The 25,511-nt window shown below is 34.8% G+C and overlaps 5 protein-coding genes and 1 long non-coding RNA gene across 13 annotated transcripts; 5 read left to right on the forward strand and 1 right to left on the reverse strand.

Annotated features, from left to right (window-relative positions):
• The first annotated feature begins 233 nt into the window (after positions 1–233).
• Positions 234–5,159, forward strand: LOC117132719. The gene is made up of 2 exons (XM_033287554.1): positions 234–3,658; positions 3,747–5,159. The coding sequence occupies exons 1-2, from the start codon at positions 2,672–2,674 to the stop codon at positions 4,098–4,100; spliced, it is 1,341 nt and encodes a 446-aa protein (XP_033143445.1). The 5' UTR covers positions 234–2,671; the 3' UTR covers positions 4,101–5,159.
• On the forward strand, positions 4,268–6,463 carry LOC117132721. 2 transcript variants are annotated; one of them, XM_033287556.1, is made up of 8 exons: positions 4,268–4,347; positions 4,433–4,480; positions 4,559–4,627; positions 4,716–4,790; positions 4,887–4,955; positions 5,023–5,172; positions 5,264–5,335; positions 5,414–6,463. In XM_033287556.1, exons 1-8 carry the CDS (start codon positions 4,276–4,278, stop codon positions 5,537–5,539), a joined length of 681 nt encoding a protein of 226 aa, XP_033143447.1. In that variant the 5' UTR covers positions 4,268–4,275; the 3' UTR covers positions 5,540–6,463. The 2 variants fall into 2 exon arrangements, with proteins under 2 accessions (XP_033143447.1, XP_033143448.1); XM_033287557.1 differs by lacking the exons at positions 5,023–5,172; positions 5,264–5,335 and having other exon boundaries at positions 5,552–6,463.
• Positions 5,791–14,154, forward strand: LOC117132718 (DUF724 domain-containing protein 6-like). 2 transcript variants are annotated; one of them, XM_033287553.1, is made up of 7 exons: positions 5,791–5,854; positions 5,948–6,471; positions 11,997–12,428; positions 12,563–12,819; positions 12,908–12,989; positions 13,113–13,497; positions 13,594–14,154. In XM_033287553.1, exons 2-7 carry the CDS (start codon positions 6,403–6,405, stop codon positions 13,857–13,859), a joined length of 1,491 nt encoding a protein of 496 aa, XP_033143444.1. In that variant the 5' UTR covers positions 5,791–5,854; positions 5,948–6,402; the 3' UTR covers positions 13,860–14,154. The 2 variants fall into 2 exon arrangements, with proteins under 2 accessions (XP_033143444.1, XP_033143443.1); XM_033287552.1 differs by having other exon boundaries at positions 5,792–6,034; positions 6,112–6,471.
• On the reverse strand, positions 7,464–12,024 carry LOC103862423. 5 transcript variants are annotated; one of them, XR_004456236.1, is made up of 5 exons: positions 11,747–11,794; positions 11,496–11,647; positions 10,808–11,356; positions 10,604–10,736; positions 7,464–10,523 (listed from the first exon to the last, which is right to left on the reverse strand). It is a non-coding gene; the product is annotated as an uncharacterized LOC103862423 (long non-coding RNA). The 5 variants fall into 5 exon arrangements; XR_001958125.2 differs by having other exon boundaries at positions 10,808–11,647; positions 11,747–11,796; XR_001958126.2 differs by having other exon boundaries at positions 10,808–11,647; positions 11,763–11,778.
• A 765-nt stretch (positions 14,155–14,919) lies between the features above and the next one.
• Positions 14,920–16,433, forward strand: LOC117132668. Its single transcript, XM_033287472.1, has 3 exons — positions 14,920–15,795; positions 15,879–16,292; positions 16,395–16,433. Exons 1-3 carry the CDS (start codon positions 14,920–14,922, stop codon positions 16,431–16,433), a joined length of 1,329 nt encoding a protein of 442 aa, XP_033143363.1.
• A 193-nt stretch (positions 16,434–16,626) lies between these two features.
• On the forward strand, positions 16,627–20,047 carry LOC117132720 (protein AGENET DOMAIN (AGD)-CONTAINING P1-like). Of its 2 annotated transcripts, XR_004456235.1 has the most exons (8): positions 16,627–16,728; positions 16,810–16,908; positions 16,990–17,439; positions 17,514–17,570; positions 17,641–17,721; positions 17,796–17,852; positions 17,944–18,329; positions 18,462–20,047. XR_004456235.1 is itself a non-coding variant. In XM_033287555.1 (7 exons), exons 1-7 carry the CDS (start codon positions 16,639–16,641, stop codon positions 18,163–18,165), a joined length of 1,056 nt encoding a protein of 351 aa, XP_033143446.1. In that variant the 5' UTR covers positions 16,627–16,638; the 3' UTR covers positions 18,166–20,047. The 2 variants fall into 2 exon arrangements, 1 of the variants encoding a protein (XP_033143446.1); XM_033287555.1 differs by having other exon boundaries at positions 17,944–20,047.
• The last annotated feature ends 5,464 nt before the right edge of the window (positions 20,048–25,511 follow it).

The following is a 25,511-nucleotide window of genomic DNA, read 5'->3' on the forward strand; positions in this document are numbered from 1 at the left end:
ACAAAAAGAAATGATTCATTTTTAGATATTGGGAAAGAGTATGAAGTGAGGAGTGATGAAAATATTATGTTTCAGTTATGGTTTGGATGTGGACAAATACAATTGTTCACATTTTCACCAATAAACCACACCGTTATTTAAGTTAATTCTTGCATCTCATCCTCAAATTCCTTTTTTGCTAAGAACATCCTCATATTTCATTTACCCGTGAAGGGTTTGCGGTGTTGTACACAGACGTACATGTCACCAAATGTTTTTTTTTTTTTTTTGATCAAAATGTCACCAAAATTATTTTCCACATGCGCATGACATAATAATCCCAGTTATCTATTCTATTAAAAGGGAAACATTCTTAATAAATCTACTTATAAAGGTTGTTTGGACCTATTAATTAGAATTTAGTTATACATTATTTAATCTCTACACATAGCATATCCTAAATAATATAAGGGAATAGTTATAATCTCCTGCATTTTAGGAAAGATCAGTTAATTGCAATATTTACACAACTATATTTATAAATGAAATCTTCTACGATTGCCAAAAAAAACTAATCATATAAAATAATTATCTTCTGCAATTCACGTTTAACTAAAAATAAAATATTTATTTTAATATTTTAATCAACCATTGTATTCTAATATATCACTATTTCAGTCCCAAAGCCATAAATAGCAGTATAACATATTTATTAATAAGATCATATTCAATGATATTTTATATAAAAATAACCATTAAAAAAATATTTTATCACCCAACGTCATGATTGTTATGTTGCAACATCTATACTATTAAAGCATGATCCTATTTTAAAAATTTAGGATTCTACCCTTGAATTTTAATCATATTTACAAAATAATAGAAATATCTCATATTTATGGTAACAAATAAATTTTCTTTACAAACCAAAACAAAACCATAATGCTAATTAACTATTAGCACTTACTATAGGTAAAACTTTATCATATCCATAGCAAATTTTTTTCGACTAAATTTTTTTTGAATAATTAGATATTTTTAATCATATGAAATATACTTAATTTTGCGGATAATAAATAAATTAAACTAATATAATTTATTTATTAGATACAAATTAATTGAAGTGTTTTTCGTAGTGTATTTTCCTAATATGAGAAATAAAAAAATCATAAACTTTCCATTACAATTTTTATAGTTGAGTTTTATATGGTGGAACAAATATATGCATCTAAGTAAATAAATAAATAAATAATAATTAAAAGTTAAAATCTGCAAAGAATAATATTAAAATATGCAATGTGAAATATCATTCATTTTTTCAACTTATATAATAGTGTTTTTATATAATTGGAACAAATATATGCATCTAAATGATCAAATAAAATATTATCAATAAAAAAAAGATGTGCAAAAATAATATTAAAATATGTAATGAGAAAATATCTTTAGTATATAAATATAATTATTTAGAATAAATTAAAATTAATACAATATTTTTCTAAACAATTAACTTCTTTAAAAATAATTTCATAAATATAAATATAAATTTTATATATATCATATCTAATATCTATGATTATAACATAAACAATCAGTAAATTTTAAATGTATATGGTTATCATATATAAAAACACATAATCTTATAATTTAAAATAAAATTTTATAATTAAAAAATTTGTAGAATTTTAAAAGAGAATTAATTCCGCGCTTTTTAAAGCGCGGGTCAAAATCTAGTAACATATTAATATTGGAGGACTTGTACGTTGCTTCAGTAGATTTTTTTATTTTATAATTCAAATTCAAACTATTGGACCAAATAGATTTCAATAGCACTAGAAGGAGAAGGAGAAAGTCAATAATAGCACCTTTTGAAGTTTATGTCCCAAAAATAGCACTAGAAGGAGAAAGTCACAAAATAGGTTTCATTAAAGGGGTAATTTACCCTTATACCCTTTGTTATAAGAATAAAAAAAAAACATTTCATTTCCTTCGATCGCGAATCGTGTCGTCTCCTCTCCGGAATCTTCAAACCCTCACCGGCACTGTCGTCTCCAACTCGGGAATCGTCGTCTCCGGCTCGGGAATCATCTTCTCCGACCCGGGAATCGTCGTCTCCGGCTCGGGAATCATCTTCTCCGGCTCGCTAGTCATCTTCTTCGGCTCGCTAATCATTTTCTTCGGCTCGCCAATCATCTTCTCCCGCTCGCTAATCATCTTCTCCGGCTCGCTAATCATCTTCTCCGGCTATCTAATCATCAGCGTCACACTCTCTACTCTCAAAATCGGACACAAATCACTATGTAGCTTTTTAAAATTAGGGTTTTTGAATTAAAATTTGGGAAGCTTGCGTTTTGATTTTGATTTGTTTGTTACTCTTTCTTATTAACCAGCGAAGCAAATGAAAGACTTTTGAATTGTGGGAACACAAAGTTGTTGGAGCATAATTCATCTCTTTGAGGTATGTTGCAGATTCAACCTTCTGTGTGTTTGTACAAATTTATAAAATAAAAGTTTGTTGTCTCTTGCTGCATCTATTGAATGTTTTTAGAAGATTTCCAGAAAGCATTTGTTGCTGCATCTATTAAATGTTGAAAATTGAAACTCGGATGGTAACACATTTTGAAACTTTTTTGCTTGGAGTCTTGTTTTGATTAGGAATGTTGATATTTTTGATAGGGTCTTGAATTTGCTTATGAATCTTTTGTTGCTTGTGAAACTGTCTAGTGTTTATAAGAATTTCAGGAAGCATTTGTTGTGTTATTTCAGGAAAGCCTTCCAGAAAAGTTTGAAATTTTTTTTTTCCTTGTTTACGCATGATAGAAACAAGATGGGAGATTCAGTACCTCTAAAACTAGCACTGCCAGAGCTGAAGTATCCTATTGGTTCACAGCCAAAGGAAAAGTCAGCAATCAACCAATACTCTGGTTCAGATTATATCTCTATTGTCAAAAGCATCCTAAAACCAGATGAGATGATAAGAGTCCGAGGATCATTTCTGGGACCTGTAATGAAGCTCAGTGAGAGAGGATTGAAGTTATCAGCAAAGATAGTCTACGCCATTCTCACTAGAAGCATCGTTTCTGTCAAGGAGAATGAAGCCTGGTTCCATTTCGGTGCGCAGCCAATGAGGTTCTCTATAAGAGAATTTCATATGATGACAGGCTTGAAATGTAGTGGTGCATTAGAAGGACCACGAAGGGAAACCGAGAGATTTAATTGGGAATTGCTAAAGGGGCGTAGTCATAAGTTAAGTGACGTGGTGGACCAGCTCAGAAACACAAGAGAAGATGCTTCTGAGGAGAGAGTATGCCTCGCAATGCTCATCCTGGTAGAGAGCATATTATTGCGGAAGAGCAAAGGAGGGAGTTTTCCTTTGGAATATGCGAAAAATGCACAGGATATGACATATCCATGGGGAAAAGAGGCTTACATTGTGCTCCTGAAGTCAATTCAAAACGCTGTCGCGAATCATTTGGAGAATAAATCCAAATTTGAGTTGCAAGGTTATCCTCTAGTATTCCTTCTTTGGATACTAGAGTCGATTCCTTTGCTAAGGGATATGTTCAGTAAGTGTGTACCAACAGTTGAGGTTCCTGGGCCGACTTACTTGTGTGAAAAATACACTGAGGTAGAGAATCCATCACTTGATAGGGTTTTACAGGTTGAAGCTGATACAAAGGTAAGCTTTTCCAAGTATATGTTTCTCAGTTTATTTGGCTTCTTCTTTTTAATATGTTTCTCATTGGTCTTTTTTTAAATACTCTCAGCTGAAGGTCCATTGCATACTACCTTCTATTCCTCATGATCCAGAAGATGATATCTCCATTGAAAACAAATATAGTGACGAGCTGGAAACAGTGAAAGATGTAACAAAGAAAGGGTACAAGATTACAGCCGATGACTGGGAAAATAGGTGTGTAGACACATTTGACACATTGGATGCTCTTATTCAAATGATGGCAAATAAGGAGACTGGCCAAGCTTCTACTCCGATTGATGAGGATTCAGTAAATGAAAAAGTGAACAGGATCATCACGGTAATGGAGGAGAATCTGAAGAGCATGAAGGATCGAATGTCATTACTAGAAGAAGAAAACATACATCTTAGAGCTCGTGTGTGAGAGTTGGAAGGAAACAACAATGTTTTTCCCACTAACGTGACACAAAAGGTAAATTCTCAAAACATGTTCTTTTACATTTGCATTTTCAAGTATTTTTTTGAAGATCTTGTACATATTCCTGAATGCCTTCCTAATATTTGACAAACAGCGATCCAGTGAGACACCTTTATCTCCAATGTCTCACACGCAACCATCGAGTGAGACACCTTTATCTCCAATGTCTCAACAGCCTAATTTGACACATGAGGTATGTAACCAATAAATATTGTTGAGTTTTGAAGTAATATTTGGAAAGCTTTTGTACTTCTTGAATGCATTCCTGATTTTTGCAGGAGACAATGATTGAATCAGCTGCATCTCCAAAGTCTCAACAAAATGAGGTATATGCTCAAAATTTTTTAAGAAAAATATTTGGAAATTCTTGTACAAAATCCTGAATGCCTTCCTGATTTTTGCAGGATTACACGCAACAATCGAGTGAGACGCCTTTATCTCCAATGTCTCAACAGCCTAATTTGACACATAAGGTATGTAACCAATAAAATATTGTTGAGTTTTGAAGTAATATTTGGAAGCTTTTGTACATATTCTTGAATGCATTCTTGATTTTTGCAGGAGACAATGAATGAATCAGATGATGAAACTCTTGCCCTTGATACTCAAGTATTCTCTCCTAATCTGACAAAAGAGGTATATGCTCAATGATATTGTTTTCACAGTTGGAGTTTACAAATTAGTTTTGGGTGATTTTTTTTTACATATAAAGGCTTTTCTGATTTTTGACAGAAAGAAACAGAAACGTCTACCGATGAGAGGCCATCCAATCCTAATCAAGATGGAAAACCAGATGATGAGGTAATATTTATTCTAGAAATTATAGTTGAATGTATTCATGATGGCCATTCCTGATATTTTTTTGCAGATTGTGAGAGAGAAATTAACAAGTGAGTCACCTGCTACTCAGAGTCAAGTTTTGCAGAAAGAAACAGTGGAAATGAATGAGACACCTTCTTCTCCAATAGCTCCAAAGAGTATTGAAACTCCCGTTTATACTCCAAGTCAGACTCAACAGGTACATGGTCAAAAAAAAATCTTGGATTTTTAAGTTAATGTTTGGAAGCTTTAGAACGTACTCTGGATTGACTTCGTGATAATTTTTACAGATTGAGAGAGAGCCATCGGATGACACGCCTGCCCTTGATACTCAAGTTTTTACTCCTAATCTGACAAAAGAGGTATATGCTCAATGACAGTTGGAGTTTACAATTAGTTTTGGGTGATTTACATATATAGACCTTTCTAATTTTTGGCAGAGGGAAACACAAACCTCTACTGATGAAACGCCACCCAAAACTAATCAAGAAGAAGGAAAACCAGATGATGGGGTAATATTTATTCTAGAAATTATAATTGAATGTATTCATGATGGCCTTTCCTGATATTTTTTGCAGATTGTGATTGAGTCACCTGCTGCTCAGACTCAAGTTTTGCAAAAAGAAACACTGGAAATGAATGAGACACCTTCTTCTCCAATATCTCCAAAGAGTATTGAGGCTCAAGTTTTTACTCCAATTCAGAAACAGCAGGTAAATGTTCAAAAAATCTTGGAGATTTCAAGTAATGTTTGAAAGCTTTTGTACGTGTTTTTGATCCCCTACCTGACTTTTTTTTTGTTTTTTTTGCAGACGGCAACAGAGGAAACGTATGAGGCTACACAGCCATTGACTGAGATCATTTCAGCAAACAATAAAAAGGTAAGCATAGAAATGTCTTTCATAAGTACAACTTGAATTTTAAATTGTAGAAACTTCTTCATAACTACCTCTTTTATTTTACTGTTATTACAGGAGGATACGCATGCTGTGCATCACACACCTTCCTCTCCATTGTCTTCACTAATTGCACTAGTTATTGAAGAAAATAAGAATGCTTTGGTAAGAAGAAATATTTAAAATGTTTATGTAATATTTTTCTATTCAACTAACTCTTACCATTTACTTTTGTCTTATAGAGTGAGACAGAAACTGCGACCCAATATTTTTCTACAAGTGAATGAGAGCATACACAATCAAGCAGAAAGAATCAAGCAGAAGAATATCTCAAGGATACTACAGAACCTACTACTGAGCTAGTTTCCACAGATGTTTCGAAGACACAGCCTCTTACTCCGCAAACACAGCACCTTCAGACAAGTGAGGGAGATCAATCCGATGAGACACCATCAGAGCAGAATCAAGCAGAAGAAAATCTCAAGGATACTACAGAACCTACTACTGAGCTAGTTTCCACATATGTTTCGAAGATGCCGCCTATTACTCAGCAAACAGAGCATCTTCAGACAAGTGCTATAGATTTTTCAGAAACAAACGAGGTATGCATCGAGTATATTTGATCTTTAATTATTACTAGATCCTTTCTCCGCGCTACGCGCGGATAATATATTTAAATTTGTTACATTTATAATTTTTATTTTGTATGTGAATTTTTGTATACTAAATTATATATAACTAATTTTTAAATTTGATTTTTTTAATATATTTAGTTTGAAGTAAGTATTTCTATTATATGTAACACAATTAACTAATAAAATATGAAGAATCAAGTCCGAGATTTTAGAGTTATGTAAAAAAAATAGAATTATGTATAGAACATAAATTATCTTAGTTTAAAAGATCGGAATCTCATCTCGAATAAATTCAAGAAAGAAAAAGTACTCGAATAACCTACTTAAAATATAAAACCCCCTATTAAAAAAAAACGTACTTAATAATATTTTTTACGTGTAATAGTTGAAAACTGACAATTGAATATCGATCTAGAATATTGTATTAATATATCTAATGGTAAAATATTAATTGTAATAAACCAATTTTGAATTTTGTAATATTACATGAATTAGAAGTCTTTAAAATCTAAAATATATTTTATTAACATAATGTATTTTTTATTCATTTATTATTTTGACGTTACAAAATATTGCTTTAGTTTTATTTTTATATTATTTTTTAATAATTTTTTAATAATTTAGTTTCTTTTTAAGTAATTTTAAAATTATCAAGAATATAATATATTTAAAATTATTTATTTAAATATATCCAAATATGATGTCTCATTTTTATGTGTGTTTGCGTTGAGCATATTTAATTTGTAGTTTGTATATTTAGTAACACCTTATTGCGTGCCGTTCTATGGTTTTAATAAATGTGTTGTCATTTCATTTCTATTAATACTAACATGATTTTTTAGTGATCAGTGATAATGTATTTTTAACATTATGTATTATATTTTATCGTATATTTTCCAACTCTTCATCCTGGTACTTTTTTAGAATCATTTTAATAAGATAATATGTTTAAAGATGTAAATAAAACTGTGTATGTTGTAAATTTAGATTTTTTAGTGTAACTGAGCACTATCAATTATGGAAATTATATTATGATTTTATTTTACTAAATCTTTCTTTTTGTGTATATTTTTTGTTTTATTTTGTATTCTTACAATTGTATTGTCTTATTCTTTAATTGCAGAGAATTGATATTTTTAATTTTTGTTTCATATACCTTAAAAGTTTTCGGTTGATTTTTGTTTGTTTTTCTTTCTCCAATTACAATGTACACATCGAACGTTTTTTTTTTGGGATCAAACTACTAATATCATCAGATAGAAAAACTTAAACTCCAAGAATGGAGTGAGTATTTGTGCTAGAAAAAACTGATTTAACAACTAATATAGTGATATATTATAATATTAGAAAGTATTAAAACTCTTCTTTGTTTCCTACGCTGGACATAATTAAGTTGTTGTCAATTTATTCTATATTTGTGATAACTGGAAATACATCTTTATGTCTTCCTTATAAAATCCTTAAATGGTTTACGGTTCGACCATTTCTAATATACTAAGAGTAACATAATATTAGATGTTGATTATCTCATTCCAATTAGGAATGCACATAATGAAATAAATTTAAGGTGAGATCACTTTACAATTTTGTCCTCATATCTATATAAAGTTAGTTTATAGATTACTCTATCTGTTTCAAAATATAATCAATTTTAATTAAAATCTGTAATATTTAAAAGTTATTACTTTAGAAAGATCATTTAATATATAAATTTAATCAATTACACAGTAATTTACATAATTTAATTGGCCATACAATATTCAATAAATATAAAGTTACATTGAAATATAAAAACAATTTATATTGTGAAACAAAAAATACTTTTAAACTATTATATTATAAAACAAAGGGAATATTCAAAATATATTGAAACATTAGAATAGTAAGAATCAGAAATGCTGAAATCTCAACATGGATCATTTACGTCGGCAATACCTTAGACCATCTCCAATGTGTCATTAGAATGCTTAGATTTGGAAAAAAACATAGTTATAGTTTGCAATGAATCTTTATAAATGATAAAGGATACGTTATATTCTAAAACGTAGATTTGAGTTATTTCGGTAATACATATTGCATTTTCATTAAAATTAATTTGTGAAAGCTGGTTGATTAAGTAGTAGAGGCTATTTTCTAGATTGCTTAAAAATTATAGTATATAAAATGATAATATATAAAAATTGAACAAATAAGAAAAAGACACATTCATAGATCAAAAAAGATATATATGAAAAGGTAAATATTTAGATATTTATTTGGACTATTGAAATGCATGATAAATAAAATTAATGAAAAGATATATCTTTAGATATTTTAGAGGCGGAGCTTCGTGCAAGCGCGGGGTACTTAACAGTTAGATGTATTGTAATACTTTTAAAATTTTATAAGAAATTTGTGGAGGGTACGGTCAAATCTGGATTGATGGTTTGTAATATGAATGGTGAATCATTTGGAGCAGTTCGTGTTTGAGGATGGCATCTTTTGCATTAGAGACTGAAGCACTTGCACGACTTGCTATAGTACAACTATTATTTCAGAGGTCATGCTTCGGTAGTATTTCAATGTGATTTTCTAGCTTGGTAAAGTTGATGAACAATCATAATTATTATCTCTGTGTTGAGGATAATTTGGCTAAACAGGCTTTCAGAGACCCTGTAAGAAACCCAACTTAAGTTTAATTCATGAAGTATTTGTGCACAAAAAAAAAAAGATCATGATTTCTTTAACAGTATAGCTGATGTGTCCAGAATATCAAGTGGTGGGCCAAAAAAAAATTGCATTGCTTCTTTTAGCTCGTTTAGTTCATATATCAAGTGGTGGGGTTTCTTTACGTTTTATATTTTATTTAGCTATTGTTTTTTTTTATTTTAGTTTATTTGTTTGTGTTTTTCAATAGATAATTCATCTCTCAATCTTTACTCTTTATTGATTAATTGTCAAACTAAGCTTAACCTTTGTCGTTCCACTTTTTTTGGGCTTAATGCTCCACTTATTTGTTCGAAACATTTCTCATTAGCTTCTTGATCATGGTATTCCTATCTTTTATTATATTTCCAGGTGTACACAATTTTAAAATACTTCACATCTCTCTTGTTTATAATTTAAACACATTGAAAAACTACCTTGATTCTGGATCCAACAAAAAAAATGATCTGAAGAAAATAAAGACACAAACATGGCTAAAACCACAGCAAGAGATATCTACGGAACGAACCATAAGAAGAAACAATATTGTATCTTGATTTTTTTCTTGCAAATATGTTTTATCTTAATGTTTTGTTTGTTATTCAAGGATTGGAAAACATAAAGAAGTTGTGCGATTTTAATTATATGCATACAATTGTCATAAAAGTTATCTCATGACAGTAAAACAACAGTGAAATTGTAAATGTAATTTTCTCTCGGAAGACTTATATATACTTCTAAACATGATCCAGCAATAAGTATTTACCTATATTAAAACATCTTTTAAAACATTTTCCAAGAAATAAGCATCTAATAAAGATTATCAATGTTCATAATCTTAGCCAGCAGAAGACATCATGTTTCTCTCCTCTTCCTCCCAAGCTATACAACATCCTTGTAATATTTATTGAACATATTCAGGTCTAAAGAGTACGTCAGTTGAATTACATGACATGTCATGTTTCTCTATTCTTATAAGTCAAATGTATTTTGTAACTTATCTTTTATTCTACGGACTATGGCCGACCTTCTCATGTTTCTTGTTAAATAAGTGGATCCTTTTGAACTGTAATAATTCTAATTCACCATCTCAAAAATTTGCAATCACAACAAAATATGTAAGTATATAGGAATTGCAAACTGCAACCTGTCAAACATTCAGAAAATCTTAGAGTTACAGTAATGGACAATCCATTACCTGTTTAAAGGGTGTCAAACCGAGCAACCGCAAGGAGTGTGGGAGAGGATAAAACATTTATTCATCCGCCGGAGTACTGGCTACCCTAAGTGAAGTCATACTATGCTTTTGAAACATGGAACTATTAATGTACACACTGCATAAAAACAAACCATTTCAAAACTAAGCAGCTATCCCGGAAGAATCAATCCAAACGCAATAGTTTGTAATGTATACCTTACTGAAAGAAGAATCATTATGTAATGCCTAATGCTTCAGGCGTCGACTTGCATCTCCCTTCTAGCCTAACCTTCTTGTCTCTCACATGCGGTAGAAGACACCGAGCCCACTAAGTAGGTATTCTACCAATCTGCTACATAGATAGGGAAAGTCAACATAGCAAACTAAAAAGTGCGTAAAATAAGATGACTTTAAACACACCTCTCCTGAATCCTTTGTACGTAGAGAACCTGGCGATATCAGAAGCGGTACGTAAAGCTGGCCTTCCCCATCCAAAGCGCTTTGCAGTTTAAGAGTTTATGCTTACAGCTTACTATTTGGAAACTTGGAACAGCCCACGAACCCCCACTGATTCTCTGAAAGACACTCATCTTCCTCCACTCGATGATTCCATCCTTCTGAGCTGGGCTTAGCTTTTAGAAAAGTAAAAAGGGTACAAAATCTGATGCAGTTGATAGACAAATCTTAATCCTTTTCAGAACCAGTATTTATTCAAAACTTAAGAGGCGAAAGTATTTATTCTAAGTTCAATACGTTCAAAGTTCGTAAGTTATTTTATATATACAATACTTACAGTCTCTTTTTCTTGAGTAAAGCCAACATGTAAAGGCACAAGATGATCCAAAAGTGTATACCTTTTTGCCTTCTTTCTGGAGCTTACCACTTACGACATACTGACACTTCTTCATGTTTTCATTCAGAGAGCCATCTTATCTTCACACCTTACAGCAATCGCTACCGCACTTCATCCTAATCGAAACAAAACAAAAAATTGTAAGAACCTGTAAGACTGGATCAAATGAATCAACATCAAAACTAAAAGGCGACGCCCTTTGATTGGGTTATCAACACCATTGAAGAAAAAAAAGAAATTGATCATCGCCTTAACTTTAGATTCGAAATCCTAATTCGTATTCTGGTGGACATGGTGAGATATCCTTGAAATACAAAGCGACAGAGACTTGCCGGTGGAGAGATGAGACTTTCGATTGGATTTTATTGCCAGAGCTTTCGATTCTTCACTGGAGGTTTTCGGGTTTGCTTGCAAGTAAGTTTAGACGAAGATGTTGAGCAATCGATATATATGAGGATAAAAAGAGGGAGGTGGAACGAAACTATAAAGAAGGAATCAAAGAGCACCATTGATTGAGCTCACCGTAACGGACATCACGAAGAACCTAGATGGTGAAGACGAAGTGGAACCCGATTGATGCGTCGTATATTATGATTCTCTCTGTAGTTGTATGACGTGTTAAAACACTTGTCTCTGATTGGTCAATTTTTTGTGATGACGTGGACACCTTCCCCATGGATTATATATCCCTTTTAGTATTGTATTGATTCTAACAATTTAAAACCGCTGATGTTACTGAATCTTCATTTTTAATAGGTTGAAGTAAGCAGGCGTATAGCTCACTTTCAAATAGGCGCAGAGGTTGAGATTTTGTTTACTGATGACGAAATATGGTATCCAGGAAAGGTTGTTGATCTTAAACTGTGTGAAGGACTAGAGGAGCTGACAGTTGAGTACACGACACTCTTCACATACCAACATAATAGACTTCAGAAACTTCAGGATACTAACACGGCTGACAAAATACGTCCTGCAACACCAACTAGTGACCAAAAATCCTTTGAGATGATGGATAAGGTAGAAGCCTTTTACAACAATGGCTGGAGCAGCGGACAAATTAGCATGGTACTTGGTGATAACACATACTCGGTGTGTCTCTATACTTCTATGGAAACTATTCTATTCAAACATTCAGATTTGCGAATTCATAGAGAATGGAAAGATGGAGTCTGGAAGATGGCAGATAAGGTAAATCATAACTAGAATTATACTTCACGTGAATTGTTTATATACATACATTTTAGTTTCAGGAATGGTTTCCAGAAATTCCGATTGCAACAAATTTGATAATATTTTGCTTGGTGTCCATTGTTTGATTAAGGGTGAAGCCTGATAAGAAAAGGAAAGCTGCTGCCTCATCACAAAATTCAGGAATGGATAATGTTTTCCTAAGAAGGAGCGAGAGGGTGACTAAACGATCTAGAGACACAAAAACTCCATTCAAGTCTGACAGAAATCCGGCTTTAACTGTAATACCTGAGAATATTATACCTGCAGTTGATCCGTTTTCAACTCCTGCGGAACATAAGCTTTCAAGGCTTCAAAATTGGATGACATTAAAGCCCGGCATGCATGAAACGTAAGAATGTTTCTGTCCTTGTCTATATATTCTTATATTTATGTATAAGAGGTTTGGTAAATTCCTTTGAATCTTTAATCGACTGCAGGTCCCTATCAATCAATGATAATAAGATAAGGAAATCTTTCTTTCAAAGCATGGAAAATGCAAAAAAGGACCTTAAGAAAGAGGTAATTTGTTTACATATGTTCTTGCCTTGAGCTTTTTTTTTAAAAAAAAATTCAGGAAGGATTTGTTTAGTTTCAGGAATTATATAGTAACAAATTAGATAATGTTTGCCTTTTTTTTTGCAGCACATTGATGGAGCCTTTGCAATGCTAAATTGCAGAAGAAATGAGAATGCTGCTTGGTTCCACAACTACAAGATTCCAAAGGCGTGCTTCCTACCTATGGAGTTCTTGCATTGCTTGCTCTCTGATGATTTGGCTTACAAGAAAGAAAAGGTCAAAGGTAAAAAGATTTTCAACGATATATTTAAAGATACTGTGAGAGGGAAGGTATATCCAGAGAAGACATGGGGAGAAGATGTTGATGTTGTGTATGGGATTACTCTTGGAAAAAAAAGCAATGTCTGGATTGGGATGGAAATTCATTTGAAGAAGAAAAGAATCACAGTATATGATTGTTTTCAAAAGGAAAGCAACAGCATTGATATTCCTCAAGTGAAAAAGTTGGCAGGTATGTATAAACAATTTGTATTTGATGTATTCAACTGTTTCTTGGTTTGAAATATTCAACTGATTCTATCTTGATATTGATTTTTAAATATGACAGTGTTGATTACTAATCTGCTGGTGGAATCTTCTGGTGATGAGGTAGATAAAGTGAAGATGATTCCATTTGAGATTGAGCAGGCACAAGGTTTACCCAAGACAAAACATCCTTTCAACTGTGGGATATTTCTTGTCAAGATTCTGGAGTGCCAGTCATTGAAGATAGGAGACATGACAAAGATTAATGATGACAATGCATTGGAGCTAAGGAGAACCTTGTCTTGTGAGATATTTAACCAATTTGTGGATGAGAGCTTTGGGAAATGAGAATGATGCATGAAAACATTTTTTGTTTTAGTTAAGACTCGGTTTTAGTTATGACTGTTTATTTTGTTATGTTGTTGGCGTCTGGTTACATAAGAAAGATTGGAAGGATATCAAGTATTTTTTTTGGGTATCATATATCTTGGAAGGTTAAAATAATGTTTCTGGATGGGTTTCCAGAAAAAAAGTTAAGTGTTTCAAATGTAAAAAAGAATGAAATGAGATTATATACTAAGGATTTGACATGTATATGGTAAGCTTAAAATTGTGATGTTTACAGACAACAAAAATTTAGAACCACAAAGGATCGAACCCAGAGGGAGAGAGTTTGCGTATTTGGATAGTGTGGGAGTTTAGCCACTAGGCCAAGAAGAATCATCTGTTAATGGATTACATTTAATTTTATTTAACTCCAAACTGTAACACAAAAAAAAATTAAAATTGATTTTGAATCCACCACATATCGAACCCGGGGATAGAGAGACTTTTGAGTTATGAAATGCCTTGGTTTAACCGCTGGTCTGAGGAGAATCATCTGTTAAAGAATATTACATAAGCATATTTAAACCAATTAATATAGGATAGGTTTCCAAAACAATACATTTCGATTGAAAAAAGACAAAACTCTTGCCGTCTCAACACTCTCGCCGTTTCAAACTTCTCGAATCTCACTCGTCTCCGCCTCTCGAATCTCTCTCTCATCTCCATATCTCTCGATCTCCGACGAAAACCCATCTCCAGAACTCTCTCTCTCTCTCGATCTTTTACGCGAGCTCTCTCTATTCTCCGAGAAAAATCATTTCTAGAGCTCTATCTCTTTAAGGTATGTTGCAGATTCAACCTTATGTGTGTTTTCTTTCTGAGAGATTGGTCTCCTGGTTTTTGCTTGTGTATAGACTTGCTCGTTTTAACCTAATATGATTGGTAGAATTCTAGTTCATGTGAAAGCATGTGTATAGACTCAGGAAGGATTTGTATTGTTTCAGGAAACCCTTCCTGAAAATTGGATTTTAATTAATTTAGAAAAATAAAATTTTTCTTGTTTATGCAGGATAAAAACAAGATGGGAGATCCATTACCATTAAGACTAGCACTGCCTGAGCTGAGGTATCCGATTGGATCAGAGCCAGAGAAGACGATATCGATAAACCAACACTCGATAGTTGCTTATATCAAAACTGTTAAGGAAATTCTAGGAAATGATGAGTTCAACAGAATAAGAGGGACGTTTTTGGGACCGGTGATCAAGCTTGGAGAGAGGTCTTTGAAATTATCAGCTAAGATAGTGCACGCAGTTCTCACCAAAAGCATCAAGACAGTGAAGAGACACGAAGCATGGTTCCATTTTGGTGCTCAGCCAATGAGGTTCTCTATAAGAGAATTCCACATGGTGACTGGTTTGAAATGTAGTGGTGAAGCAAGAGAACCACGAGAGGAAACCGAGAAATTTAAGTGGGACTTCCTAAAAGGGTGTACTCATACAGTAAAGGACGTGGAGAAGCAGCTCAGAAACACAAGAGAAGATGCTTCTGATGAGAGATTCTGCCTTGCAATGCTCCTCCTGATTGAGAGCATACTACTACAGAAGAGCCTTCTCGACGGTGGCACAACTTTTACTTTGGATTATGTGAAAATAGCGCAGGATATGGATGTCTTGATGACATACCCATGGGAGAGAACAGCTTATAATTTGCTGTTAAAATCACTTCAGAGAGCTGTCGACAAAAGCCTCGACAAAAACAATTATGATTTGCAAGGATTCCCTATGGCATTTCTTATATGGATACTTGAGTCAGTACCTTTGCTACAGTATGCATTCAGTCAAGTTGTTCCTATTCTGAGCGTTCAACCGTCTACCCCAATATTTTTGTGTGAGAAGTACCTTCAAATAGCTTCTCCACAGCTGATAGATGTTCTCCTAATTGAAATCAAAGATCATGTAAGTTTTTACATTATTTTTTTCTTGTTTCTGTTTTGCCTTATGATTCTCCATTTAAAAGCTAATTATTTTTATGGTTTCAGCTTAAGGTCACATGCATCCTACCTCCTATTTCTAATGATCCAGAAGCTGATGTTTGCATGGAAGACGAAGCTAATAAAGATCTGGATGACATGGCCGATTTATCCAAGAGAGGTTATAAGTTTAAAATTAGAGATTGGCGAAACATGTCAGTAGACCTATACGGTGCTAATGAACAAATAAGAAGAGCATCTTTACTGTTTGGGAATGGAGGGATGAGTCAAGCTTCTTCTTCGTATCAGGAGGAGTCTTTGGAATCAAAGATCAACAGAATCAGCGAGATGGTGGGAGATAATTTAAGGATCATGAACGATCGTTTGTGTTTGATTGAAAAAGACAGGAAACAGATTAAAGAACGTGTGACAAAACTAGAGAAACTACAAAGAGTTACTTCATATGAAACCCCAAACAATGAGGTAACTTTTTTTTCGGAAATTAAAATTAATGTTTATCTAGTTCTTGATTCAGTTTTTTTTTTGAGTTGTCAAGTAATTTTGGAAGATGTTATACATATTTAGGATTGCCTTCCTAATTTTTGTTGTACTTGCACAGACTGACACAACTCCATTTCATGAGACGGCTTCCAGACAAGGTGAAGCCAATGCAGATCAAGCAGATGAACAACTTAACAATGAGGCAAGTATAATTTTGAAAACTGTTGGTATTTATAAAATTATGAATTTGGTTGTACTTAAATTAATTTTTGGAAATTCTTGTACGAGTTCATAATCCCATTCCTGACTTCAGGATACACGAGAGCCTATGAATGAGATCACGAAAGAGACACCTGGTTCTCCAATAGCTCAACAGAATATTGAGACTCCAGTCCTTACTCCAATTCAGACGCAGCAGGTACCTTCTTTAAAAAAATGGACTTTTCAAGTAATTTTTGGAAGCCCTTGTACGTGTTCATTCAACCATTCCTGAATTCAGGAGACTCACGAACTTATGAATGAGATCATTTCACCAAACATTTCCGACACACAGCCAAATACCCGAGCTCGCAGAAATCTTTTAACAGAGCAAAATAAGGTATTACTTTCATTAAAACCTTTAATAAATACACAGCAACTATCAAAATGACTGGATATCCTTGAATCTAAACCATCACAGGATGTAGAAAGCAGAGTTCAAAATCCCTTTGAGATCGGAGCAAATGTGGAGATTTCATCACAAGATGACAATACTTGTCATAAATGGTATCCAGGAAATGTGTTGGCAACATATTTGGTTGATGGGGTTGAGATGGTGAAAGTTGAGTACTTCGTCCCGTCTCTGGACGAAAAGAAGAGGAAAAGGAGTGTTGAGACACGTGTATCAATTGACAGAATACGTCCTCAACCACCACCTGAGAGATCTGGAGCGAAGAAAAGTTATGAGCTAACGCAGGACGTGGAGGCGTTCGACAATGGTGCCTGGTGCGCTGGAAAAGTTAAAGTCATTTTGTTTGATGGCTCGTGTTTTGTCTCTTTGAACAATTCTAAAGAACAAATTTACTTCCACCATTCTGAGATGCGAAAACCAAGAAAATGGGTAGATGGTGTTTGGGAGATGACAAAAAAGGTAAAACAAATGCCTTGGATCACTTGAATTGAAAAATAATGTCATTTGTTTAATATCTCGGTATTGATTTTCAGATGGAAGAAGAGCAGACGCAGAGTGTGAATCCAAGTGAAGGAGATGGTGATAAAAAGGTATGAAATATTTATACATCATACTAGGAATTAAGATATAAATGTATCTGAATTTTTGTCATTCAAAAAGGGGAAGGCGAAGGCTGTCGCTTGTAAGAAAAATGAAGCAGCTGGTCCATCAGAAGATGGTGTTGGGAAAATGGCAAAAGAGGTAATAAAAATGAATAAGATCCACTTGAATTGAAGTTCAGGTCAATAGTTTGATATATCGGTTTTGTTTCACAGATGGAAGTAAAGCAGGGTAAGAGTGTGAAACCAAGTCAAGACGATCATGCAAAAAAGGTATAAAAAATATTTTTACTTCATATTAGGAAGGCATTCAAGTATAAAGATAAAAACGATCCTGAATTTTTGTCTTTATTTTTAATTAAAGGGGAAGCCTGATGTTGGTAAGAAGAAGAAAGCAAATGCTCAGCCAGTAGATATGCTTCCTTTTCTACAGCGAGAAGAGAAGAGGCCAATACGACCTAGAAACCCTCCTATACCTGTAACACCTGAGGTAATCCTTCCAATTGATCCATTTGTGACACCTGAATTTCCTCGGTTTTCAAGGCTTGCACACTGGATGGATCTACGGGGCATATATCGTGTGTAAGCAACTTTTTGTCCTCGCATAAATATTCCTAATTTATTTTGTAAAAGTTTCGATTGATACTAGTTAATTTTATCAACTACATACCGTTTTATATCAATGGAAAAGAAATTGAAAAAGAGTTCTTTCAAAAAATGGACGATGCAGAAAACAATCTCAACAAAGAGGTAATCAACACTCTGTTCTGTCTTCTATTTGATTGTGTCATATGTTTAGGAAGAGGTTGAGTTGAGCTATGCTAGATGTCCATGTTATAGCAGTTCTATATGAAGTTTCTAACTATATTGTTACATTGGCAGCACATAAATGTTGCATTTGAAATGCTAAATTGTAAGAGGGTTGAGCAAGGTGCTTGGTTCCGCAACAACAATCTTCCAGCAGCATGCTTTGTACCAGTCAAATTCTTAGAAGTGGTTGGGTACACTTATGAATCTGTCAGGAAGCCACATAAGAAAAAACAAACGTTATTGGAGGGCTGTGTAGGCGAACTTGTGAAAGGTTTAATACATCCAAAGAAGGTATGGCTGGAAGATGTTGATGTTATATATGGTGTCATTGAAGATAAGTTGAGCTATCACTATATTGGGGTGGAGATACAATTGATGGACAACACAATCACACTCTTCCATTGTGGTCTTCCAAAAGCAAATATCAAACATGCTCTTAATCAAATCCAAGAACTGGCAGGTAAAAACTCTTTACATATTCATTTTGTTGTCTGTTGCTGCTTGTGCTTGTGATGCATTTTTACATATTCATTTTGTCTGTTGGTGATTGATTTATTGTATAATTTTGGGTATTTATGACAGTGTTGATTAGTGCCATAAAGATGGAACTTCTTGGTGAAGAGGTTAATTTCGAAGATATCAGTCCATTTGAAGTTAAGTTTGCAGAAGGGCTTCCAAAGACAAAATTTCCATACAACTGTGATATTTTTGTTGTGAAGATGCTGGAATGCAGGTCACTGGGATTGAAGAGCATGGCTAATATAAATGATGAAACTGCGATGGACTTACGAAGCAAGCTATGTTGTGAGATCTTCGACCAGTTTATGGATAAAGATTTCCAGGAAGGTCAAAGGAAGTGAAAATGTCATATTTGTTCTACTCTGTTTTCTACTCTGTTTTCTACTTTGATATTAATTATCCCTAACGTTTAAGTTTAAGTTTGTAATGAATTATCCCTAACGTTTTTTTCATTTAGATTGTTATTGTAAAATTTTTAGGATGTATTGATGAATTGTCAAATGCTTATGGTACTTTTAGGATGGGTTTCCAGAAAAAGAGTGAGAAAGCAAAATGCACCAAAGCCTAGCAAATTCCTTTAAAGTTTACAAAAAAAATGAAAAAGAATGTGATCCGATGTTGATTGAACTCGTGAACTCTCGAAAGATGAATCAAAGTGTGCAGCCGCTGTGCCAAGGGTGTTATACTTGCCAAAAGCTATAATAAAACGAAAATAACTTTTGAATATTTAATTAAAAACAGAAAAAAGTGTAAGTATACACAAACGGGGATCGAACACGGCTTATTGTGTGATAAGGGTACACTAAGAGTAGAACGGATTGCCACTAGGCTACGGTGGATATTCGATAACAGAGTAAATGTGAACTTATTTATTCACAGACGATAGATTTATATAATCTGGATATCATTTTAGGTATTCAGGATAGCTTTCCAAAAACAAATTCCTTTAAAGTTTACAAAAAAAAAAATGAAAAAGAATGTGATCTGATGTTGATTGAACTCGTGAACTCTCGAAAGAAGAATCAAAGTGTGCAGCCGTTGTACCAAGGGTGTTATACTTGCCAAAAGCTATAATAAAACGAAAATAACTTTTGAATATTTAATTAAAAACAGAAAAAAATGTGAGTATACACAACGGGGATCGAACACGGCTTATTGTGTGATAAGGGTACACTAAGAGTAGAAGGGCTTGCCACTAGGCTACGGTGGATATTCCCGAATGAAAGCCACGACGGGAGAACTGAGCACCGGCGAGGTGTTGACGATGGATGAACGACGGATTGAGCTTGGCTGTGGCTCAGTGGTTCCGGTTCAGTGGAGAGCTTAGTGACGACGAAGCTTGAAGCGACGACCTCCGCGAGTTGCAGACCATGGCCGACGGGAGAAGGAGTTCGTGGTGGTTCGCGGTGAAGTGAGACGAGCCGCGACGGAGAGAGATTGGGACACGGCTCGGGAACTCAGCGGGCTCGGACGCGAGTTCAAGGGAGCGAGGTGTTGTGGTCGCTGTATCTCGGACGCACCTTGGAGCGGACCTGCAACGCGGGATGAAGAAGCCGCGCGCACTTGGACAAACTCGATGTCAACATCACAGCGGTTTGCCACAGCGGGGTGCAAAGGCCGCTCGGAGAAGACAAAGACGCGATCCCAATTTGTTGACCGGTTTAATCCGGTTTGACCTGGTTTAATTCAAATCAACCAGTACGACTTGTACATCACTATAAATAGTTTTAGACCTAAAAACTCTAGTTTTATCTCATTTTCTCTCAAGACTTTGTCTAAACTTGTAAAAGCTTGAATCTTTCTAGAATTTAAGGAAATACTTCATCTTATAATTGTGTTTCTCTTGCTCATTAACATGATTAGCCTTGATCCTTACATGGGTTTAAGGTTTCTCATGGAGATTATTGAGTAGACACATTTTGGATTCATGGGTTAAGGTAGATTAGGGTGATTAAGCTAGATCTAAAGTGTTTTAGTATAGATCCATCTTGTTCCTTGCTAGTAGAGTGCTTTTAATGCAACTCTAGAGTTGGCCTCTCTAAAGTTGAGCTCTAGGCATTTCATACCCGGAAGGTGTTTGATGAAATGCCTGAACCAACTCTCCTAAGCTTTTAACATTCTTTACCAAAGGGATTTGTTGTTAGAGGTGTTAAGATGGCTAGTAGACTTGAGATTAATGATTACTTAGATAACATTCAACCAAAGGGATTTGATGCTTGAGTTATCTAGGTAAATGAGCATTCATCTAGGGATAGAGTTTGTTTAGGATTGTGTCTAGGCCTAAGGTAGATAGATCGGTTGAAAGTTGACACCTTTAGATTGAAACTTGATCACCTTATATCAATTATCCTTACCATGAATCCATCCTTAGCATTTGAAAGTTCTTGCACTTATTTCTTGATTGGATTTGAGATCACCTTGTTTATATTTCTAGGATCTTAGCTTGTTACAAATCATCCATCTTCTTGTTTGCTTAGATTAAGAAAGCTTGTGTATTCTTGGTGTTATAGGTCACTAGTTCCTTGTGGATTCGATCCTAAAATGCTACAATGACATACCATTCGATTGTGGTATTGTTGGCACATTAGGTTAATTGGTGTGTGCTTAAACGCGTAATCAATTTGGCGCCGTTGCCGGGGAACTAGTAGATTTATCATTAGGATTTCAATCTTTCTTGAGACTTAGCTTTATTTTCTTGCTTTGTTTTTCTTTTGCATAGTTACTAACCTTTACTTCTAGCTTTTGTTCTTGAGTGATGGCTTCAAGCTGTTTTGAGAAGCCACAAGAAGAGGAAGATCACATCGAAGATGAACCATATGTGTATGTGGAGCCACCACCCTTTGATGCAAGTATACTCACACCAGCACAGCTTGTGAAGTTAAATGAGCTTCAGAAGAAGTATCCGGGGTCAGCAAAGACATCCCTAGCACGAAGGATCCGGGTGGAGCTTATTAAGGATCAAGCAGAGCTTGAAGGAAGGGAGGTTACACAGTATGAGTTCAATGTTGCTTATGACCTTAAAGAGGTAATGTATTGGGTTCCACCACCCCAGCTGGAAGGTACAAGAATTTCCACTCTAGAACTTCAACTTGAGGAACTTTGCTTGCCTTGTGGTGAGAATATTGCCCATGATCTTGATTCTCTTGTGCTCATAAATGAATGTCTTGATCTAATATGTGAAACTAGGAAGCTAGATGAGTTGAGAATAGAAAAGCTTGCTAGAGATCATATTGAAGTTTGTTTTGACAAGAACTATCTTTGTGCTTCAATTGATCTTGAATCTGAGTTTTTGATGCTTGATGAACCTAGACCTCTTCTTGAACTAGCTGATTTAGGGGATGAACTTGATGTTGATATGTTCTTACTTGAGATAGAAAACCCCCATGTCAAAGACAATCATGAGAATGAAAACATTGTGTTTTATTTGATTGATGGAGATAGAGTTAACTACTTTGCTAAAACCTCGTTTGAGTCTGTAGTTGACTGTGTGTTTCCACCATATGCATTTGATTCTCATGACCATCTGAACCTCAAGGAGCATTTCATAATTCATGTCACATCTTTAGTGAAGCTCTTTAAGGAAAAATCTGTCTATTTTCTATGGATAGTAGTGTGCTCCTTTGCATACTTGGTTTCTTGTTCTTGTAGGAGAATGACCAAAGGTGCATTGGCTCAACCTTTTGATACCTATGATTAACAAGCACACAAAGTCAAGCTAGAGACTTAAAACAAGCTCACTTGGGAGGAAATTCCATGTTTATCCATTGTATATATATATATATATATATATATTTTTTTTTTTTTTTTTTTTATCTTCTCTTTTTAGGTTATTTAATAAGCATGGTTGAGGTTTTTCAGGTCAAGTCTTACTTACCATGGCTGATTTGAAGCATTGTGACTCTAGACACTTGCCTTCTCCGCTTCAGCCCATGTCTACAAGTGAAATAAATCTGAGGCCAAGGGTCCTCTACCACCCAATTCAGCCAATAACTTCAAGTAAGTGTCACTCCAACTTTGTACATATTTAGTTTTCATGTTTATTTCTTTCCTTTGGATCTCTTCTTTGAGCTTACTCTCACACAAGGGACTGCGTGAAGTAAGTTTGGGGGAGAGTCTACTATCTCACATCATTTTATGTTTTGTTTACTTGCCATGAGTCTCATGCATTGCATTGTGAATACTTATTTGCATAGAAAATCCATAAAAATTTGAAAATCTTCATGTAGTTTCACTTGATCCATTTGCATCTTTAGGATTGAGTCTAGAAGCATTTAGATTGCATTCATGCATTGGGAGAAACCTTGTAAAGAACACATGTCTAGAACTCAATTTGACATCCTAGCTAAACATATCAAGTAGCTTAAGCATCTCTTGAAAAAGCTTGTAAGCTTCGAGCCTTGAAAACTCTTCTTGAAACATGTTGTTTGCTTGATGATTGGCATTGTTCTTGAAACCAACTCCAAATGAACTAGGGCTTAATGAACTTAATCTCTCTTGCATATGGGCATTTGCATACTTGATCATGGATATTATACACATTTGGGTTATCTTTCTCTCTTTGTACCAATCTTTGTTAATCCAAATGGCACTTCCATACCTATTAACCTTCACCATTCTTTGAAGCCAACATTAATTTGCTTGAGTGAGGCCTTTTATTGATAGCATGTCATGTGCAAAATTTTGAGAGTATTAGGAGCGACAATGAGTTGTTCTCATCTTTAGCTAGCATTAGGACCTCATTTAAGCTAGCCTCTAGGATGGTTGTTGAGTTTGTGAGCTTAAATTCTTTTGATCTTGGGATTGGGATGTGAGTGAAAGTGAAAAGAAATGAACTAAAAAGAGTGACAAAAAGAAAGAAAGCCACTAGGGATTAAAAAAAAAAAAAAAAAAAAGCTCTTGTTTTTATAAATAGAATCCCCAATAGAATAAAAGAAAAAAAAAAAACACGAAAAGAAAAAAAAAGAGCTGAGTGAATAAAAAAAAAAGAATCTCTAGTTGGCTAAAATAAAAAAATGAGAATGTGTTCATTGGGTGAAAGATGAAAGTGAGTATATCTTTGGGTTTTGGGATGATGAAAAGAAGAAGGGTAGAGCTTGAAATCATTTAGGAAAGGGGTAGAATGATGAGAACAAGTCATTGTATGCATGAATTGCTCTTTTTCTTAGATAAATTTTGCATAATGTTCTTGCTCCTATTCTTGAGTGTTAGTCACCATAAAAGATGCATTTGAAAACCCTTGCTTCACATTAGACCATTTTCACTCACCAAGCCAAATGATTGAGATCATGTGCCCATTTGCAAGAATTCACCTTGTGTGTGTGTGTTTTAATAAATGTGAGAGTTGGCTAAGGAACTTGTTAGTTGATGAGTATTGCAACTTGAGTAGAGGCATAAGAGTATGGATAGGCCTAGAGAAGCTAGAGTATAATAAGAGAGTTGCTCATGCTATTTGCTATGTTTTCTTTGGGATGTCATATTGAAGGCTAGAAAGTGACTCTTTTGGTTATGTATTTTATTTTCAATTCTCTCCTCTTTGATTGATCTTGAATGTTTACTTGAGGACAAGTAAAGGACTAGTGTGGGAGAGTTGATATCTCATGATTTTAATGAATTTTAGATTCATATTTAAGTTTAATATGATCATTTTAGATTGCATTTAGGTTTTTATGTTGCATTTGCATACTCATTTGCATATCATAGGGGTTGGATTGCACAAATGGAAGTTTGGAGCCAAAATGTGAGGTTGTTCTTGTGTATTCAAGACTTTGTGGCTGATTTGGAAACCATCAAAAGTCGAGGGACCAATGCTGCAAATTCAGAATACTCGCTTGGGTTAAATCGCACAATTGGAAACTTTGGGTTTGATTCGCGAGGGCATTTCTGCACATTCCAAAGGCTGGGTCCATTATGTAAAGAATCAAAAGGCCAGGGACTGGTTTTGAAAATAATGAAGAAACCTCCATTGGAGAGCACGAGCTTTCTCTTGGCCGATCCGGAGCTTGACGACGCGGCGAGCCTGTTACAGTACCACGGAGAGCTTACCACGATGAAAGCCACGACGGGAGAACTGAGCACCGGCGAGGTGTTGACGATGGATGAACGACGGATTGAGCTTGGCTGTGGCTCAGTGGTTCCGGTTCAGTGGAGAGCTTAGTGCCGACGAAGCTTGAAGCGACGACCTCCGCGAGTTGCAGACCATGGCCGACGGGAGAAGGAGTTCGTGGTGGTTCGCGGTGAAGTGAGACGAGCCGCGACGGAGAGAGATTGGGACACGGCTCGGGAACTCAGCGGGCTCGGACGCGAGTTCAAGGGAGCGAGGTGTTGTGGTCGCTGTATCTCGGACGCACCTTGGAGCGGACCTGCAACGCGGGATGAAGAAGCCGCGCGCACTTGGACAAACTCGATGTCAACATCACAGCGGTTTGCCACAGCGGGGTGCAAAGGCCGCTCGGAGAAGACAAAGACGCGATCCCAATTTGTTGACCGGTTTAATCCGGTTTGACCTGGTTTAATTCAAATCAACCAGTACGACTTGTACATCACTATAAATAGTTTTAGACCTAAAAACTCTAGTTTTATCTCATTTTCTCTCAAGACTTTGTC

This window comes from Brassica rapa, chromosome A03, assembly GCF_000309985.2.
Source record: "Brassica rapa cultivar Chiifu-401-42 chromosome A03, CAAS_Brap_v3.01, whole genome shotgun sequence".
NCBI lineage: Eukaryota > Viridiplantae > Streptophyta > Magnoliopsida > Brassicales > Brassicaceae > Brassica > Brassica rapa.